The sequence below is a fragment of the Rhamphochromis longiceps genome, linkage group LG9 (assembly GCF_057381845.1).
Source record: "Rhamphochromis longiceps isolate RC_006_pf linkage group LG9, R_longiceps_female_GT1.1, whole genome shotgun sequence".
In the NCBI taxonomy this organism is placed as follows: Eukaryota; Metazoa; Chordata; class Actinopteri; order Cichliformes; family Cichlidae; genus Rhamphochromis; species Rhamphochromis longiceps.
The window spans coordinates 21,509,898-21,527,825 of NC_140565.1; the positions used below are offsets into that span (position 1 = coordinate 21,509,898).

Consider the following 17,928-nt stretch of genomic DNA (forward strand, 5'->3'; position numbering starts at 1 on the left):
TGGCGGCTGCTGATGTGATCTCTGCCTAATGGGGCGGTCAAGCAAGCTGCAGCCAGGAACAATGAGGGGCCAGACTAATACACCAACTCTCCCTAAATCTATGAAATCCGACAAAACGCAGGAAAGAAAAATTAGATTGGAAAATTAGATTCCCGAACAATTAAGTAAGGCAAGAGGGGGGAAAAAATCCGGTTTTACACCGAGGAACAACCGCCGTGATTAATCGATTTAATTTGCACATTACTGGAGGGCAAAGTGTTGGATGTTAATTTTGGATAAACAGAAGATGCAGACTGGGGAGTGAATTTACTTATTATCGACTGGCAGGAAAAGTTGTGACAGCGTGTTTAAAACACGGCAAGCCTTTACGTTCAGACTGAGCTGGTGCCTCACACACGTATATATATATCTATATACACACACAAACACACATATGCGCACCTACTGCAAAAGCCCCCCCCCCCCCCCCCCCCCACACACACACACACACACACACACCCACACACATATACGCACACACATAAAGAGTTAAAATTATTTGTGCAACTAACCATGCAATTATTCTTCCATCGGAACTGTACTAAATGGATTATCGTGGTGGAAAAAAGGGGGTCTGTTTTGGTGATGCATCCTATAAAAAGAACCCATTAGTTTAACACAGCACTCATGTTGAGATCAACCTCAAACACTAATGAAACCAATAACCTCCAACGCATTGCATTCTTGTATTTTTTTAATCCTTTAATATAGTACGAAATGTATCCAAACATTTTTTTTGTTGTTTTTGTAAACTAAATTTTACATATGAGCGCATTTCTCCATAAATACCGATCATTTCTAACATGTTACCGGTCCTTTACATGCGGATAAATATGGAAAATTGAGCTACTTACATAATACTTCCTTTCAGACAAAGCAATTGACAGAGATTTTATAATTATCACTACATAAACAGATTGACACGGAATTTCAGGCTTTCACTACACGATTTATCGACATGACATTAAATAACAACAATGATACTGTGCTACTCAAACTGGACCTTGGACGAAAATGTTGCACTGAATAGGCTACAAAAGCACATTAATACTAAGAGTCGGTTAAGTCGACGTGTAGACTGTAGTAATACTGAATAATTCACATTTGGTACACAACTATAACATTCTTTTCAATGAAGTCTATTCATCGCAGTATTCTTAAAACCATCTCATTTTTCCATATATCTAGGGACCACATTTTTCACAAATTCCCTTAAACTGTGATAGAACTATTTACAAAATAAAATATTACATTTTTTTTCAACTTGGTGAAATCCTTATGTACAAAAATTCAGGCCTCTACCCGCAGATAGCATGCTTTTTGAGATCTCTCTCTTCTTCCTTTTTTTTTTTTTTTTTTGAGCAGTCTCTCAGTAAAAATAAAGACTCAAAGAAATATTTAGGGGGGAAAAGTTTAAGTAGGTGGCTGTCCTTGCCTCCTTTATGTCCATGCATTCTCTTTCACTGACATTAAGGCAGCCTTTTATTGATCGTTTGGGCCTCCCGTGTTTTTTTCAGTCCTCGTTTCACTGGCTGACTTGATAAAGTCTTTGATTCCAAGCAGTTTTATTTATTTCTTTATTTCTGCAGTCTTTTTCCCCTTTCTTTCTTTTTCTTTTTCAAAAATATTTACACGTACCATTCATTGAAATTTGACGACAGCGTGCTGTGGCTGGTTGTGTGGTGTACTGCTGAGGCTGCTGGTGATATGGAGCTGCTGCTCTGGTTCTCTGTGGACGGTGATACTATGGTGGGAGGTGTCGACGACTCGTATCCTGAACTGGCCGCTGGAGATGGCTGCGATCCTGCATTGTTGGATTCGTGGACCTGCGAGTAATGAGAAACGTGTTTTGAGAATCGTGGTGCACCGTGGGGGTTTTTGTTTTCGTTTTTGTTTTTGATCAAACACAGAACATAAGAACCTCATCAAAACAAATTAAAAGTCCTAATCTGACTGTTGGGGGACATGTGCAGAATTCTAAAACACACAAAAAAAAAGAAACAAAAAAAGCATACCCAAAACATAATTATTCCCATTAAGATCTTAATCTGATTTGTCGGTTAAAGAAAGAAAGTGTCAAGACAAATTAACTTGTGTTTCTGTTACTACACTGAAGGAAAAAAAGGAGGGGGGAAAAACTGGGACATCCTGTTAGAATAAAATCATACAAATAAAGAAATATTTTGTATCCTGGTTTCCAGTCACACATTGAAAGCAGCAAAAAAAAAAAACAGTCTGTGAATTGCACTTGCACACAGATAAACATTGCAGGAATACAAAAAAATACAATAATAATAATAATAAAACGGGTTTTACCTTCATGTGTTTTCGGAGGGAGCTGGGGTGTGTGTATGACTTGTCGCACATTTTGCAGAGATAGGGCTTGTCCGATGTGTGGACGTGCATGTGTTTCTTGCGGTCACTGCTGTTTGCAAACCGCCTGTCGCAGCCTTCAAACTCACATTTAAAAGGCTTCTCACCTAAACGAAGCAAGAAAAATAACAATATAGTGTTTGACACCGATGGGGCTTTAACATTATTATTACACATTTTTATTTTGACTTTACATAATTGAAGATGTAAAACAGTAACCAGAGTAAAGATTTATATTTTTTAATAGTCATTTGGATTGGATTGCCTTGCAATAATTATCTACTGTAAATACATTTGAATCAGCTCATTTAGATGTGCATAAATAATATCAATTTGAATTTAAATATTATTTTAAATGTAATAGAAAATAGAAAATCTGGGGAAGCAAAAAGAAAAGCCTATAAAATATTTTCTGTCGACAGCTGCACTGAGTCAAATGTCAGTGAAGATACTGCAGCTGCCTTATAAATAATAATCCTGATTGCATGCATATTTTGGATGAGGCATTCTCAGCACTGATTTTGGCACTAAGAAAAAAAACGGTCAATCTGTGCGGATCTTACCGGTGTGAGTCCTTTTGTGTATTTTTAGATTTTCCGATCGAGCAAATACTTTGCCACAGCCGGGGAACGGACACGGAAAGGGCTTTTCACCGGTGTGTACTCTGATATGATTTACAAGTTTGTATTTGGCTTTGAATGGCTTTCCTTCTCTGGAGCAGTCCTCCCAGAAGCAAATGTGGTTCGTCTGCTCTGGTCCTCCCACATGCTCCACCGTTAGATGGGTCACAAGCTCGTGCATCGTGCTAAAAGTTTTGTTGCACGACTTTTTGGGATTCGTCAGCTGTTCCGGTTCGATCCACTTGCAGATAAGCTCTTGTTTGATCGGCTGCCTCATGTATCGAAAGAAGGCCCCTGCTCCGTGATGTGCAGCCATATTCATGTTCATGGGGCCATAGCCGTGCAGCTGGGTTGACGCATAGTGGTCAGACCTGGGGCTCGTAACGTGGCTATACTGGTCGGCCCGACCGTACATGTCCCCCGAGAAGCCCAGCCGCATCTGACTGTTGACCACGTTGGAAGAGGCATGGCTTGCTGCTTGCTCGTGGAGCCCTGGGAAGAGCAGGTGCCCGGCTGCATCTGAGTGTCCATGTGGCCCTGCGAAACTTCCGGAGGCAAACAGACTGTGCTGCGCCCCGGTGGCATCCCCAAAACCCCGATTTCTGAAGAGAAAGTCCCTGGTGGAGTTGAAAGCCGCCGTGGAGTAAGAGCCAACGTGGGTCGGGTGGTGATGGTGTCCCAAGGCAGCTGCTGCGTAGCCGGGCGCCTGGGAAGAAAACGCCGTCTGTCCGGAGCCAATATCGTGGGAGCTGTGGTTTATTTTGAAGGCGCCCATCCCATCCGCGAACGGATTTATCCCCAACGCTACTTCTCTCTCTGTGACTTCGCCTGTTGAGTGATGCCGTGAGGAGCCGAAAGTAGTGACTCCTATGGTGGGATACTGCGGTCCTGCGTCCAGGAGCATCTTCAGTCTAGACTCGCTGAGACGACTGAGAGCAGAAATCAAAAAACCACGCGCAGATATTCTTCCTCCCCCTCTCTGTATCTCTTGGACCTCTACACTGAGCAAACTCTCAAATCCACCGAATTTCTGTTTACTTTTTAAGACGCGAGGAATCCCCCTATACCGCTCATCCGATGCACACGCAAAATCGTGTATACATGCAATATTGTCTTTTGCGGTTTATCTTCCTGTGGCGCAACTTTCACCTCCTCAGTCAGGCGGTGAGCTCTAGACTGATAGTCGCAATCATTCCTGCAGATAAATGAATTGAAAAGACAACACAGTCCAGCCCTGATGAATGGGAGAGGAGGGGGGTAGTCACGTGGCTCCGGAGCTTCTCGTTCATTGGCGGAGCCCCTTTCCCCCCAATAACATCCACTCACCAAATAACAATCCACGGTGCAGGGCCCTCACTTCTATTGGCCTCTTTGCATCATCAATCCCAGATATTGTGAGAATGCTGACTGTGAATTTGGTTAAAGGGCTGAATAACAGCAAAACAAAAGTTGGGAAACACAAGACAACAATTGGCCTCGTAGAAAGTAAGTCAAAGCCCGTTTTGCAGCCACGGAGTGCAGAAGGGTTACAAACCAAACGTTGCCTTTGTTGCCATGGCCATCAGATTACCAAGCACGCCCTTTTTTTGTTTGTGTAATTGGTAACGTTTTGTACAGTTAAGCGCTCAGGCTGACAGATGCGTCAATCTGTTTGTCTGCTTTCAATGATTATTATCTGACACTTCTCTTATTTATTGCACGTGGGACAGCATTCAGGAGATCATGAAACCTGACAGAGTTCTAACCTGGACCCGTCATCACGTGTGCCAGGTACAGGTATAGAGAGACACGGTTATATGTGTTTCATTCGGAAAACTTAGGGGAACCGCTATTTGAAGTTCATTTGGGGTCATCACTCTCTCGAAAGGCAGGGGATTATCACTTTATCTGTTTCACTTCAAATGAGTCCATACAACGTTTTGTTTTCTTCCTCTTGTGCGCAGTCCGAGTTTTGTAGCTCTGTTTCACTTCAACACTGTGTTTCGGCGTCCACTGAAGCGCACACCAGTGGAACATCTGTGCTTTAGATTTCCACATCATGCTCACCAGCACCCCGCGTTCACAAAGGTTACCTTGAATATATAGGCCAGTATTTAACTTGGATCTACAACTATACCTAATGTATCCATCACGGTTTGGCTGAGCTTGCGCGACTCACTCAAATTTTTTTTTTTTTTTTTTTTTAGCAGACCAGCAATGCATAACCTGTGTGTAAAACGTTGTGGGTTGTCGAAGTTATCAAGTGGGATTTGCGGCGCTCTCTGCAGGAACCTCCGGCTGCTAGAGTTCAAAGCCACACGCACAGACGTGCCATACAAACCATTAAAATATCTTCTTGGCTACTAGACTGGCTTCTACAAGCCATTCTCCTAGTCAGCCTTAGGAGACCAAGGAAAGAGAGGAAGTTTTGTTGTTCTCAACTTAACAAGTAGAACTACGACTTGATCCGACCTTTTTTTTTTCCCTTTTTAGGTGTCCCCATATTCTGCTATACAAAATTTTGGAGGGATATTTCAACAGGTGGGAAACGGTAAGAATGACATATCATTGATAAGCTGAGAGTATTGTATACAAAATTGAAACATGCAAAGATAAATTAGAGTTGCTGCAGTAGTACATGACACTGCAACGCACTCAAAGTTCCCCGTGTGCCTCAAAATGAATTGAATATATTTAGTTTTAATGCGCAAAAGCTATCCTAATGAAACGGCCAATAATCGGCTATGATATTACATGTGCAGAATTGAAATTGTTAGCAGAAGCTATTTGAGGGTTTAAAGTGAAAGCCAAAGGAGCAAATGCGACGTTTTATGAGACCTCGCTGCATTATTCAGCTTTTTGGTTTGGGATCTCGTACAGCTCCCTAGCTTACTTGTCTCCAAGAGTGAGTGAGTGCATGCACAACTTGGACCAGAAATAGCACTTCAAAGTTTTGCATTACGCTGGTGCTGTGATGCCTCTGAAGGCTGCAGCTGTGAGCCTCATGAGCCACATGCGTAAAGGCCATTTAATAAGCATCTTTTGGATCCGTCACGTCTCAAAATATTGACTCAGTTTCTAATGTGCTGGATATGACGCTGTCAGCAAAGGTTTTGACAAGTCAATCCATAGAAATAACCTAGAGTAATACAGGTTTGCAACTGATTTTCTCTTATCAAAAATGGTAGCTGATTAAAAGTCACTTAATATTCGGTTAATTGCTTTATTTTAATTACTACATCTAAGAATGATGAATTCAGTCACCCTTAAACACAAGTTCAGATAGTGTGCACTTGTTTTTCTCATTAACGGAAATGCTGACGAGCGACTCTGAAAATAATTTGGGGTTTTAGACTTGACTCTACAAATTACGAACCACGTAGAAGACAAACAGCACCTATTAAAACACCTCGTATCTGACATCAGATTGACCACTACTTTATGGATTTCACAAAGTCACAGTCATCTTTTTTCCCTGCAAACAGAGATGATAAAACTTCAGTCAAAAATGAGCCGCACATGTCGAATTGGTGTATATAACGCATACTCCCAAAATGTAAAAAAAAACAAATAAGGAAAAGTCAAAGTAATGGCAGTGTCACAAGAGAAAAAAAATCTAATACAACTTCCACAGTTATGATATTGCAACACAATTATTGCAGTGTCGGCATGCAAGATTGTTTCACCGAAAAAGTCAACCATGCTGAAAATTATAGTCCGTGTGAAGCTATATAAACAAATTAGTCAGCATTGTAATAACTAACCATTTGATTTCTTTTAGTCTGCTGACGGTTTAAAAAAGACAAAGTCCGTGTAGAAAAAAATACCCATCTGGAGGATAATTTATAAAACCGCATGGCGTTTTGTTACGATTTGTAGCTATTACTGTCTTTCTGTTACGCATTCAAACAAAGATAGAAAAATAATCACGGTTAGTTTTATCCTTTGCAGGATAAGCTTGTATCGGTACTTACAGTGGGCTACAGAAACGAATTATTTTGAACTTAAGTCTGCGACGGCACCACCTTCTGTGACCCTCATCTGCTACCGTCCTGGGTCTAAAGCAAAATTACCCCGGATCATAACAACAGGTCCCGTCCATTACATTTTTTTTTCCTCGGGACAATGGCCGCAGCTCGCCCTATTCACACATCCTACTCACACGGATCCCACCAGGCAGAGCACGGAGTCAGCTCTGTAGTATGCGCTGAAGGGCAAACGGCTGGATATGTAAATATGTGCATTTATCAAAGCGCATATTAATGGTATGTACTCCGGACTATTTAAAACTACCACGTGGAGTTGTCCTTTGCACAAGTTTTTCTCCGCTGACATCGATCGTTTACGTGCGTAAACTTACGCGTAATTTGTGCGTAAAGCTGCCCTTGACGCTGCAGTGCAAAATAAAGATATCACTGCATTATTTATGATCCTTACAACTTTTACAGCGACAATATGTACACTCTTCGCGGAGCAGTCTGTTTTGTAAGGACATAATCAAAGTGGGGAAATTGCTATTTCATAGCCTCACAGCCTTTGTGAGCCGCAACAAAAGAGAAGCGACTGTATATCGGGATCAACTTTTTAGGACTTTTATTGTACAATAACCTTTGCATAACAACTATTCCTTTTTTTCCTGAGCGTTGCCCGAGGCACTGCGCATGCGCGGTAGCTGCTCGCTGTCACTAAGACATTTTTCTTCACGTTGGAAACTGTCACTGGTGACGTCAATCACAGAGCTCTGACCAATTAGAGCGCAGGGTGATTGTTTAGCTCCACGGGCTGCAGCGCCTACCATGAATCTCTATTCAGTATCAAAGCGTCCTGCTGCTGCCTCTCAACCGAATGGGATTCCATGTAGTCTGCAGATAGACTTAACTTTATAAAGTTTTTTTTCTTTATTTTTTCATTGCGATTAAAATATATTTGTCATCATCATTATTATTTTGCCTGCTGTCAAGTTATTCTAAAATTAGGAAGTAATGAGCGTGGATGCTTTGGGAAGCCCCGTGATGGACCCTACGTTTTCCAAACGGAACACGGCGCTGAGATTAGTTGACTTGGCAGGGGCTCACCACCATCACCATCATCACCACCATACCCCTCAGAGCGTGACAGGCTTCCCGGGGTTCAGCAGCCATCCACACTCAATGGCTCACTCGCACCCTGGGGAGATTACTGCGGAACCCCGCCTGGGGCCGAGTCCATTCGGGCCAGAACACATGGGGCACTCCGCGGCCCTCAAAATCAGCCCAGCCCATCATTATCCCCACCACCACCATCACCACCACCACAATCATCATATGGCAGGCCACAGTGAAGTGGTCTCCAGTCAAACGGGAGCTTTTGGCCCGGTTCAGGCGACATCGGTCCCCTATTCTATGTCTCACACGGCCCAGGCTTTATCTGCAGGTAGGGATTTCCTCATCCGGAGAGATCTGACAGCTCAAGCCATGCCAGTACTGACTGACCAGACTGCTGGTTCAGCCTCTCACCACGGAATGTTTGTCTCAACAACAGGTAGCTATCCCGGACACTATGGTCATCACCCTGACGCTGGGAACCATACCCTCTTCTCCGGACTCCACCACGAGCAGCCTTCTAGCGGATCACCGGGTGGCCAAACACTGAATGGACAAATAAGGTTAGGACTACCTGGAGAAATGTATGTTAGGTCTGATCACTTGAGTCAAGTGGCAGGCTCCAGGGCTGATCCGTTCTCTGCCTCGCCTTTGCATGGCTACGGTGGTCTGAATCTGAACATGAATCTTAGCGCTCACCACCACCACGGAGCCGGTGCCTTTTTCCGCTACATGAGGCAGCCGATAAAGCAAGAGCTGATTTGCAAGTGGCTGGAGCCGGAGCACTCGCCGAAGAAACTTTGCTCCAAAACTTACAGCACCATGCACGAACTCGTAACGCATGTGACGGTAGAGCACGTTGGAGGACCAGAGCAAGCGAACCATATATGTTTTTGGGAAGAGTGTCCCAGGGAAGGCAAACCGTTTAAAGCAAAATACAAACTTGTAAATCACATTCGAGTGCACACCGGGGAGAAACCGTTTCCGTGTCCGTTCCCTGGTTGTGGGAAAGTGTTCGCAAGATCCGAAAATCTAAAGATTCACAAAAGGACGCACACAGGTCAGTGGCTTAATATTCATAGAAGGAAATGCTGTGATTGTTGGAAATGCACTGTAAATCGTAAAATAGAGCTATCAAGTCGCATTTTGAAATTCAGCTGTGGGGTTTGCACGCTTTCTACTTGCAAGGGAAGTGATTTTTTTGTGGATAATTTTCCATTATTTATTTATTTATTTATTGTAATTTTATTTTACGCAACTTTACGCATTATAATGCACTTTCAAGACCTGTGGCAATTAATCAGTCTGCGCTGCTGCTCGATAGCCTATACAGCAGGACGCAACAGCTACTGGCCACCTGTTTGTTATGAGTTGCATCAGTGCTCGCAAGTTTCACAAAGGTTGGGTTTGGGGATTATGGTACAGCTCGCTCAGGCGTTTGACGGTTCAACCTCTTGTTTACACCACAGCAGAAAGACTGAGGCCCACGTCAGGTCCTGTTTAGTTCAGTGCATGTCCTGCCAGACATGACTGGCAGCAAAGCTGGAAAGGTGCATCTTCACTTTTAGCAATAGATATAATGGTTATGATAATGATGATGTGGAGATGATGTTTTTATTTTAGCCTTGGCCACCCACTTCATCTGTTATTAGTATTATTTTTAGTAGTAATATTATTATTATTGTGTTTCATTTTTGTCGCTGTTATTTCAAAATCATGTAAGCTACGTGTAGCTGTGTGTTTCATCAATCTGAAAGTAACCGGTTCATACAGAAAACGTGCTTTTTGGACGATTAAGCCTTTGTACTCTTTAGCTCAAGCAACAAGTTTACAAGTGGAGACGGCTGAAACAGTTTACTAACAGGCAGGTTTGCACAGCTGACTGACTACCTGCATAATGATGGGAGTGCATGCAATGCAGCTTAAAGCATCTATGATTTAACTGCAAAAACAAATACTGGTGCAACATGGCTGCTTGCCACCCAGTGACGTGCTGTGGAACTAGGAAGGAAAAGAGGCCTGACAATGTCGAGTCAGACTTGTAAATGAATACAATTACTTTTGCCCTTCTTTTTTATCGGTGGCTACATGGCAATATCCCTCTGTTTCATTTTTGCACCCTATGTATTATTCATATAATTTGCTCACATTACCTAAGTACAAATCTGCTAAATTATTTCTGTGTGTTGACTCCCAAGGGGCCTGGTCCTTGGTATCATGTTTAAAACCTATCCGAAAGTGTAGTTATGACTGGGGCTGCCCCTGGGGTCTGCTCCTCGACGGTTTCTTGTACTACACTAATATCCTTGATTGGCTCTCTCAACCCAACAGCTGAAGGTCAAATTGATATTCAGCCCGCAAGTGTAATTAGACAGAGGCAATTACATATTCTCAAAAGCTTTAATCGGGGGAGAAAAATCAGCAGTGGATGATTTCCGTGTAATTTATTCAGATTGTCTTTTTTTTTTTTTTTTGCCTTGTCATAATCAGGTAGAAATACTTGTTATTAAAACGCAAAATTAGAGCCAGTCCACAACCGTTTGCAGGATTCAAATTACACACAGACTGCGTTATCGCACAGTAGGTGAAGCCTGGCGGTGGCAGTGCTTTGATTCATCATTATTTTTGAGCCGGTATTACAGGCCTGCTACGTCTGTGCTCGTAGCTTGTCTGTTTTGACTGATGCCTTGATGGATGCATACACCAGGTATAGACCCAGGACAGTAGGGGTTCAGCCCTCATGTTTACACCAGACTGGGAGCTGTCCAGGCGGGCAAACTTTTGTTTTCATAGTGCAAGTGGGAGGAGGGGGGTGTAAATGCCCAAAATAAAATCAAATGGCATTATAAAGATAAACATGAAATAATAAAAGCTGGCACACTTTTACATATTTTTGGCTCTATTCATACAGGTCATAGTTCATTTTCAGCTCGTGCTCTCATATGTTACACTTAACCAGGTTGTTTGTACATTTCATATAAAAGTGAAGACATGTAGGGGGAAAAAAGTATGTTAATGAAAAGGCAGCTTAGTGCCTCAGGGTGAGTATCACGTGTTCACATTTGAACTCTTTCATTCGCTTATTTGTGTTTTATCTTGTCTCACAAAAACAGGTGAGAAACCCTTCAAATGTGAATTTGACGGCTGCGACAGACGCTTCGCCAACAGCAGTGACCGGAAAAAGCACTCGCACGTCCACACCAGCGATAAGCCCTACAACTGCAAAGTGAGAGGCTGCGATAAGTCCTACACACACCCCAGCTCCCTGAGGAAACACATGAAGGTGCACTGCAAGTCCCCTCCGCCTAGCTCGGGCTATGAGTCGTCCACTCCCTCCCTGGTCTCCCCTTCCTCAGACTTGGGCCGGGAACCAGGCGGCTCCTCGGTGTTGTCAGAGCCGGTGGGAGCCTCCCAGCCCGCGAATTTAAGCGAGTGGTACGTCTGCCACAGCTCAGGTGCCAGCGGCGCCCAAACACCACCCAGCGGGCACTCTACACCGGACCCCGCAGACGAACCACCTTACAGAAACCCAGAACCGAGGGACGCTTTTTAACCCGGCTCAGGCTCACACACACACACACACACACACACACACACACACACACACACACACACACACACACACACACAACAGCAGAGACAGAAACACATTTCCACAAGCTTAACAATTAAAAACGCGGTTTGGCTTTGGTGCCCATGTGCCTGTTTAGGACCACTGGTACCCTTATTTTGGAGGGGGGGGGGGGGGGGGGGGGGGGGGGGGGGGGGGGAGTGAAGGGGATGAGCCACAAAACAGAAATCCAGAATCAAGAGACGCATCTTAACCACATCGGAAGGAAAATGTGCTAACCTTGAAGACGTGCTAATTTCCAGGCATATAAAAAGAATATATTTTCAAACATCACTTGTTCAGAGCGGTTGGCTCGGTGCCTACACGCCCTGACGGCCCACAGGTCCACTTACAGAGAGAGTCTTGTAAATCTGTTAGACAATGTGGTACATTATTGTAGGCTTAGGCATGTTGGTGTAAAATTATTATTATTATTATTATATTTTTTTTTGTAAATGAGTTTGAACTTCGATATGTTTTTATTTATTTTTCAATCTAACATTGAAGGATTTTGTATTACCGAACCAAAGTGCATGTTTGAATTAGAACAACAACAGCAACGGAGACAAAAAGGAAAAAAAAATGTACATTTGTAAATTTTTGTAAGTTTCGATGTGTTGATGTTGATAGTTTTGTAAGGATCTGTCTTCGGAGCAGTTTCTTACCGGATACTGCGGCTATTTGTACAAAAACATTTTATGTTTACATCTTACGTCCCCTCCCAAACATTTGTGCAGAGGGTCAGTAATTAAGCTGTTTCATATGCCTGCAGTATTTGATATACGACCGTGAAATTATAAATGTTTTTATCAAAGTGGGCATTTTGTGATTTTTTTTTGTATCATTGTTGTCTTTTTTTTCTTTTTCTTTTTTTGAATATCTGAAATCCAGCGGCACTCAAAATGCGTACCGAATTGCCTTGTAATTTGTGAGTATTTTGAATAAATCTTGTATGACAAAAGTTAAATCCCTGAGCTATTCGGGTTCATAGAATTTATCAGGTCTCTTGATAAAGATCACTTTTGTTTTGTTTGTTTGTTTGTTTGTTTTTGGTCACTTAACACGCATTTATATTATAAAAGAGATTATATATTATTAATATATTTTCTTAAACAATCTGTTGCTGCATAGCTTGAAGGTCAGCTCCACTAACATATCCCACGTTCATGCCTGCTGTTCGGATTCAAAACGTCTTTTAAATTCCGAAGTAATAATCAAACGAAAAATCATCTCGGAAGAAAATGCAGTTATAATTTCTTTTAATTTTAAAGTTTTTTTCCCTCGGTGAAAGGGGCGGTCTAAAATGTGCTACACTTGTGTTAAATCTCACTTACTCCGCTGAGCTGTGGTATGATGCAGACGTGGGGTAGAGTTTGATGAAAGGCTACAATATTCGGATCCAGACTTCAAAGAGCATTTCGCACAAAGAGCCATTTTTTCACGACGGTGAATCCTCATGGTGAATTAAGATTTCTATAGCAATAGCCAAGTCAAACTCAAATGATATGGGGCCAAGTCCGTGGACTCAAAAGCCTGCTCTAAATAATGTAATATTTGCTTCCCATGGGGTAGGAAACGGTAATCTATGTCCTTTATACTGCAGACTGGGGCAGTATAAAGAAGAGAAATATATTCTTTTGCTCCGGGCCTACTTTACGACAATCAAAGGAGAAGCCGCTAAAAAACAGTTGTCCCACACCATAATAGACTTGCACTTTAGGGCCTAACCGCTCACTGGATAAAATGTAACCATAATCATATTTTAGACTCTACACACAAAATACATAAAACTATAGGAGAGAGTCTGTCTTTTAATGATAACCGTTTCAATAGTAGACAAGTAAATTAATTATTTCAGACTTTGCAGAAAGCCCCATTTTTTCCCCGGCAGAAATCTTTTCCAACGTTATAATTAAAAAGTGAAAATTTGGAGTTAACTAAAAGCTTGAAGACCTTTGCTGTAGTGGGAAAACTTCAGGCTGAGGAGTACATTTTTTACTCTGGCCCTCACTGAGGCAGAAGTGGGTGGAAAGCGCACACAGCTACAACTCTCTCTCTCTCTCTCTCCCTCAGCGTTTCCAGGGTTTGGTTAAGTTCATGACAGTTTGCTCTGTGATAGAGGCTCAACTGAAAGCAAAGAAAACTAACACTAATAGAATAAGATGATGGTGATGCCTCTGTTTTTTAGCACCAGGTCTAATAAGTGCAGGGGGGGGGGGGGGGGGGGGGGGGGGGGGGGTGAAAGGAAGGAAGAAAAAGAAAAAACAAGATAGTTGGATCTCAATTGAAAAAGAGAGTCTTTGAAGTGGAAGTTAATATCAGAGGGATTCTTTTTAGGTTGTCTGAACGACGTTGATGACACGGAAAGCCTTTTGTCACCGATTTGTTGGGCTCCTCTCTATTGGGCCTTCTAAGGCTTTTTAGTTCCAGCCGTCAAAATGGACAAGAAACTGAGTCGCTTAAAAAAAAAAAACGTGTTCCATTTAAGGCAGAAAGCGAACGACGAGCAACATTTTTTTTAAAGTTGTTTGATTAGAAAATGAGTAAGGAGAGGGCGGGTTATAAAGACGAGGTCCGTGTCTCGGCTACATGTGGCCAGTTTTGCGTTTTTAAGCCATTCTTCTCTTTTCTGAATTCGATCTTCACTGCGGACAAAGATGAAAGTGCGTGTGTGTGTGTGTGTGTGTGTGTGTGGGGGGGGGGGGGGGGGGGGGGGGTACGTGGATTAATTTCAATTAAAAATAAGACCGTGGCCAAGTGTTGAGGGACTGCGCAGGTCTGCAGTTTTGGTAACCTTTACGCGGACTAATTTATGACGTTGACCAAACAGAAACATCCTGTGCTTTGTCGGAAACTGAGCGGGCGTGTGCGGGGTTTGGTTGCAAAGCAGCTTGGAGCCAAAGAGTGTTAACCGGCGTGCATGTAGCTACCATAGCAGAGATAAAATATGAAGACTGTTTGCTTTTACTATATATACTTTTTTTTTTTACAGTTAAATTCCCGGTGTGCAGATACTTGATACCAGAGGCAGTCAATACAGTAAGAGCTCTTTAACAACCGATCACGTTGGACTCACTCATCCAGCCTTCAGCTGAGTGACAACCTCTGATCTGACACCATCTCTAGGGTCAAGAATCGAGAACAGGTGTGTGTGCGTGGATGGGGTGGGGTAGGTTGGGGGAGGGGGGTATAAAGGGGACAGAGAGAGAGAGAGAGAGAAGGAGGGAGAAGCAACACTGCACGACTGCTGAAGAAGCAAAACAGGAAACTGTTGGCGACGCTGGAGTTCAACAGGAAATACATATTCGCGTTAATTGCAGAAGGGACAATTAAAAAGAAAAGAAGGGGGAGTGGAGGTCGAGCTTCAATCGCTACAAAAAAACAGAGAAAATGAATCTATTTCATTTCTTCTAAGTCCCTCTCACTATCACGGCTGCATCCCAAGGCTCATTTGAGTGTGAAATATTATTTCTTTGTAAAATAATGGAGGCGGTAATCCTACTTCCGGAAACTGTCCGGCATTATTGAACAAAGCCCCTTTAATAGGGGGATTAGCAGTCTTGGAGTAAAAGGCTCACTAACCCCCTCCTCTCCTCCACCTCATCCACACCACCCTCATCACTCCCCCTTTCCTCCACGCCCACCTCACGCCTGAGCTCCACCATCAGCACCTCCAACACCAACCAGGTCATAATTATCAGGAATGAAGAGGCTGAAATTGGCATGGAAAAAAAAGAAAAGAAAGAAAGAGACAGAGAGACAGGTGCAATAGACCAACCAGAAACAGACCGGAAAAGCTGGACAGAGTTGTTATAATAAGGCTGCCAGTGTGGACACACTGATTTAAGAAAAAAAAAAGGTGTTTTGATTTCATTATTTACTACAGTAAATATATTTATATTTGAGCTGTCAAAATGGCAACTGAAATGACAGAAATCCCGCCAAATTTTACTCTTTTATTATTGTTTTATAATATTATTATAGGAATATTCCACCGCTTTTTCCTCGCAAAGGAGTATTACACTTTATTTCTTGGACTTTGATCAAGTGAGGAGAAGGGAGGTCAAAAGGCAAACTATGCACACCCACAAGTTAACTACAACCATAAAGCCTGTCATGAATATTGAATATTTTATTCCGATACCGTCCAAGGTTAGTTTTCCGAGGGGATTTACAAGATCACGTGACCGTGATATATAGGCTACCATGAGCTTCCGTCATAAAGATTTATGACGGCCTTTAAAGCTAAATTAACTGTATTCCGCATATAAAGAGGTGAGCAAGCGGAGCCGAGGCAGGTTTAAGGCTACACCCCTGCGGCAGCTTTTGTTTTTAGTCACAAGAACCTGAAGAAGGGAAAGAAAATCTGTGCCAATAAGACCTTATAGACCGCCCTCTTCCCCCCACCCGCTCCACATCTCAACTCTCTCCCCAGGTTTTGGGATTACCGTCATCCACAGATTTCAGGACACTAAGTTATTTTACTTCCCCAGATGAGTGGGGGTCCCTCCAATGGGAATCAGCCCCCTAGTAGCCTATAGGCCCGAACACGGATTTCTAACAACCTCCACATTATATGGCAGAATGTGCCACATACTTCACACCTGCACTCTGAATAGCAGCTCCCATTCAATGTATGATACGCCTGTTGGCCTTGGACTCAATGCAGCTGCACGAATGAATCAGCGACCCGCTTGTTTGGTCTCTTTTGATGTGAGATCTTCTCTCATTTGATCTTGCAATCTGAACCAGAGACTATTAGCACGCGAGAGCTATGATGACTCGTATTGTTAATGCGCTTTCGATATATGCGTGCAAACTTGTTGCTATATCGCGAGCAGCAATTTGAGATATGGCGTTATTGTAGGACTTTGTGCACTTACTTTGAGTGCGTGGAAGAGGAAGGGGAAAAATAGTGAGAATTAAGTGAAACCTTGTTTTTCTTCCTTTTTTCTTTTTTCTTTTTTTTTTTCAAACACATAATAAAACAACTCTTTACCAGGATTACACGCGTACACGGATCATGTTATGAAGTAATTTCACTTATTTTCCAGTAAGTAAATATTAGGTGTTCAGCAACTGCACAGTCACGTATCTAAACTGTGCAGCACATTTGCAAGCTTCACTGTCATAAAAGAGGGCCATGCATCATGCTGCATAAGTGATTAGGAATTTGAAGACTTACCCTTTGGCGAATAAATCGACCTGACATACATGCGGCAATTTATCATATTTCGAATGCATTTTCCTCTGTTGATCTTTGTATGTGAGCCAAATGTTTGATTTTTTTTGTCACATATTAGTGTCATGGAGAACAAGTGTGTTAGGTTTAGTTTAAATTAAATATAAAATGAAAACGCACACCCACCCACTCCCCCCACACACCAACAAACAAATCACAAAAGGGTTATTCCTCAACTTTTGGGAAGCTCCTGCTCTGAACAAAAGCGATTCCCAACTCCAGAAGTTAAGATAGCCAGTGCTGCAGAAATAACAATAAAATAACGATTTTTTTTTTTTTCCTGCCACTGCGCTGGAATTGGTTCACAAACAAGGAAATGGGCCGTTTTAGGACAAAAAAACCCCTCCTACTGATTTAGCCAAAGCCATAATGGCAAAAGTGCGTTTATACACTCGATAAAAAAGATAGTATATCATCATATATCAAAATAACACAGAGTATTAGGAGATGCAAATGCTGCCAGTATTATGAATCATTGGTTTATCTGCACTATTTCACACGTCAGATGGGAAATATGTTCCAAACAGACAAGCAAATGCACAGTTTGAGAAGAAACATAATGCATGTGATCACTCTAGCAGTATCGAAGACTTTGGGTCATTTCGCCATCTCCCGCAGGAAAGACATTATGCCTCTCATATTTACATACTCTTTAATATTTGTCAAACATTCATAAATTACACACTAATGAAATGTTCGACGGTCCTTGAAGATCAAGCTAATGAAGACATAGACTTTTTGTGCTTTTGACACATCTTTGTTACGTTTAGTACCATTCTCGCTATCACGCTCTATTAACTATTATTATACTTATGTCAGGCCACCGCTGACACGTTACGACACCAGGATCACCTGCTGTAGGTGGGCACGCCGTGGGATACAAATGACCTCCATCTAGAACGCCAGTTGGCTGTTTAAAAGTATTAAATTCACGAGAGATCTTTTTTAACTGCCTTCTAAAAGTTTAAAAATGCTGCGAGCATC

General features: G+C 42.4%; 2 protein-coding genes across 3 annotated transcripts; one reads left to right on the forward strand and one right to left on the reverse strand.

The window, feature by feature from the left end:
- Positions 1–1,356: 1,356 nt before the first annotated feature.
- zic1 (zic family member 1 (odd-paired homolog, Drosophila)) lies at positions 1,357–4,239 on the reverse strand. The gene is made up of 3 exons (XM_085418827.1): positions 2,976–4,239; positions 2,356–2,519; positions 1,357–1,865 (listed from the first exon to the last, which is right to left on the reverse strand). Exons 1-3 carry the CDS (start codon positions 3,934–3,936, stop codon positions 1,668–1,670), a joined length of 1,323 nt encoding a protein of 440 aa, XP_085274953.1. The 5' UTR covers positions 3,937–4,239; the 3' UTR covers positions 1,357–1,667.
- Positions 4,240–5,575: 1,336 nt separating this feature from the next.
- Positions 5,576–11,742, forward strand: zic4 (zic family member 4). Of its 2 annotated transcripts, XM_085418826.1 has the most exons (3): positions 5,576–8,423; positions 8,532–9,152; positions 11,206–11,742. In XM_085418826.1, exons 1-3 carry the CDS (start codon positions 7,994–7,996, stop codon positions 11,643–11,645), a joined length of 1,491 nt encoding a protein of 496 aa, XP_085274952.1. In that variant the 5' UTR covers positions 5,576–7,993; the 3' UTR covers positions 11,646–11,742. The 2 variants fall into 2 exon arrangements, with proteins under 2 accessions (XP_085274952.1, XP_085274951.1); XM_085418825.1 differs by having other exon boundaries at positions 5,577–9,152.
- Positions 11,743–17,928: the final 6,186 nt, after the last annotated feature.

Excerpts from the sequence above, each read along its gene's own strand:
- zic1 (XM_085418827.1), bottom strand. The coding sequence starts at position 3,936 with ATGCTCCTGGACGCAGGACCGCAGTATCCCACCATAGGAGTCACTACT. Across the intron at positions 2,520-2,975 it reads ACACAAAAGGACTCACACCG|GTGAGAAGCCTTTTAAATGT; the intron begins GTAAGATCCGCA and ends TGCTTCGTTTAG. Across the intron at positions 1,866-2,355 it reads CCCTCCGAAAACACATGAAG|GTCCACGAATCCAACAATGC; the intron begins GTAAAACCCGTT and ends CATTACTCGCAG.
- zic4 (XM_085418825.1), top strand. The coding sequence starts at position 7,994 with ATGAGCGTGGATGCTTTGGGAAGCCCCGTGATGGACCCTACGTTTTCC. Across the intron at positions 9,153-11,205 it reads TCACAAAAGGACGCACACAG|GTGAGAAACCCTTCAAATGT; the intron begins GTCAGTGGCTTA and ends TCACAAAAACAG.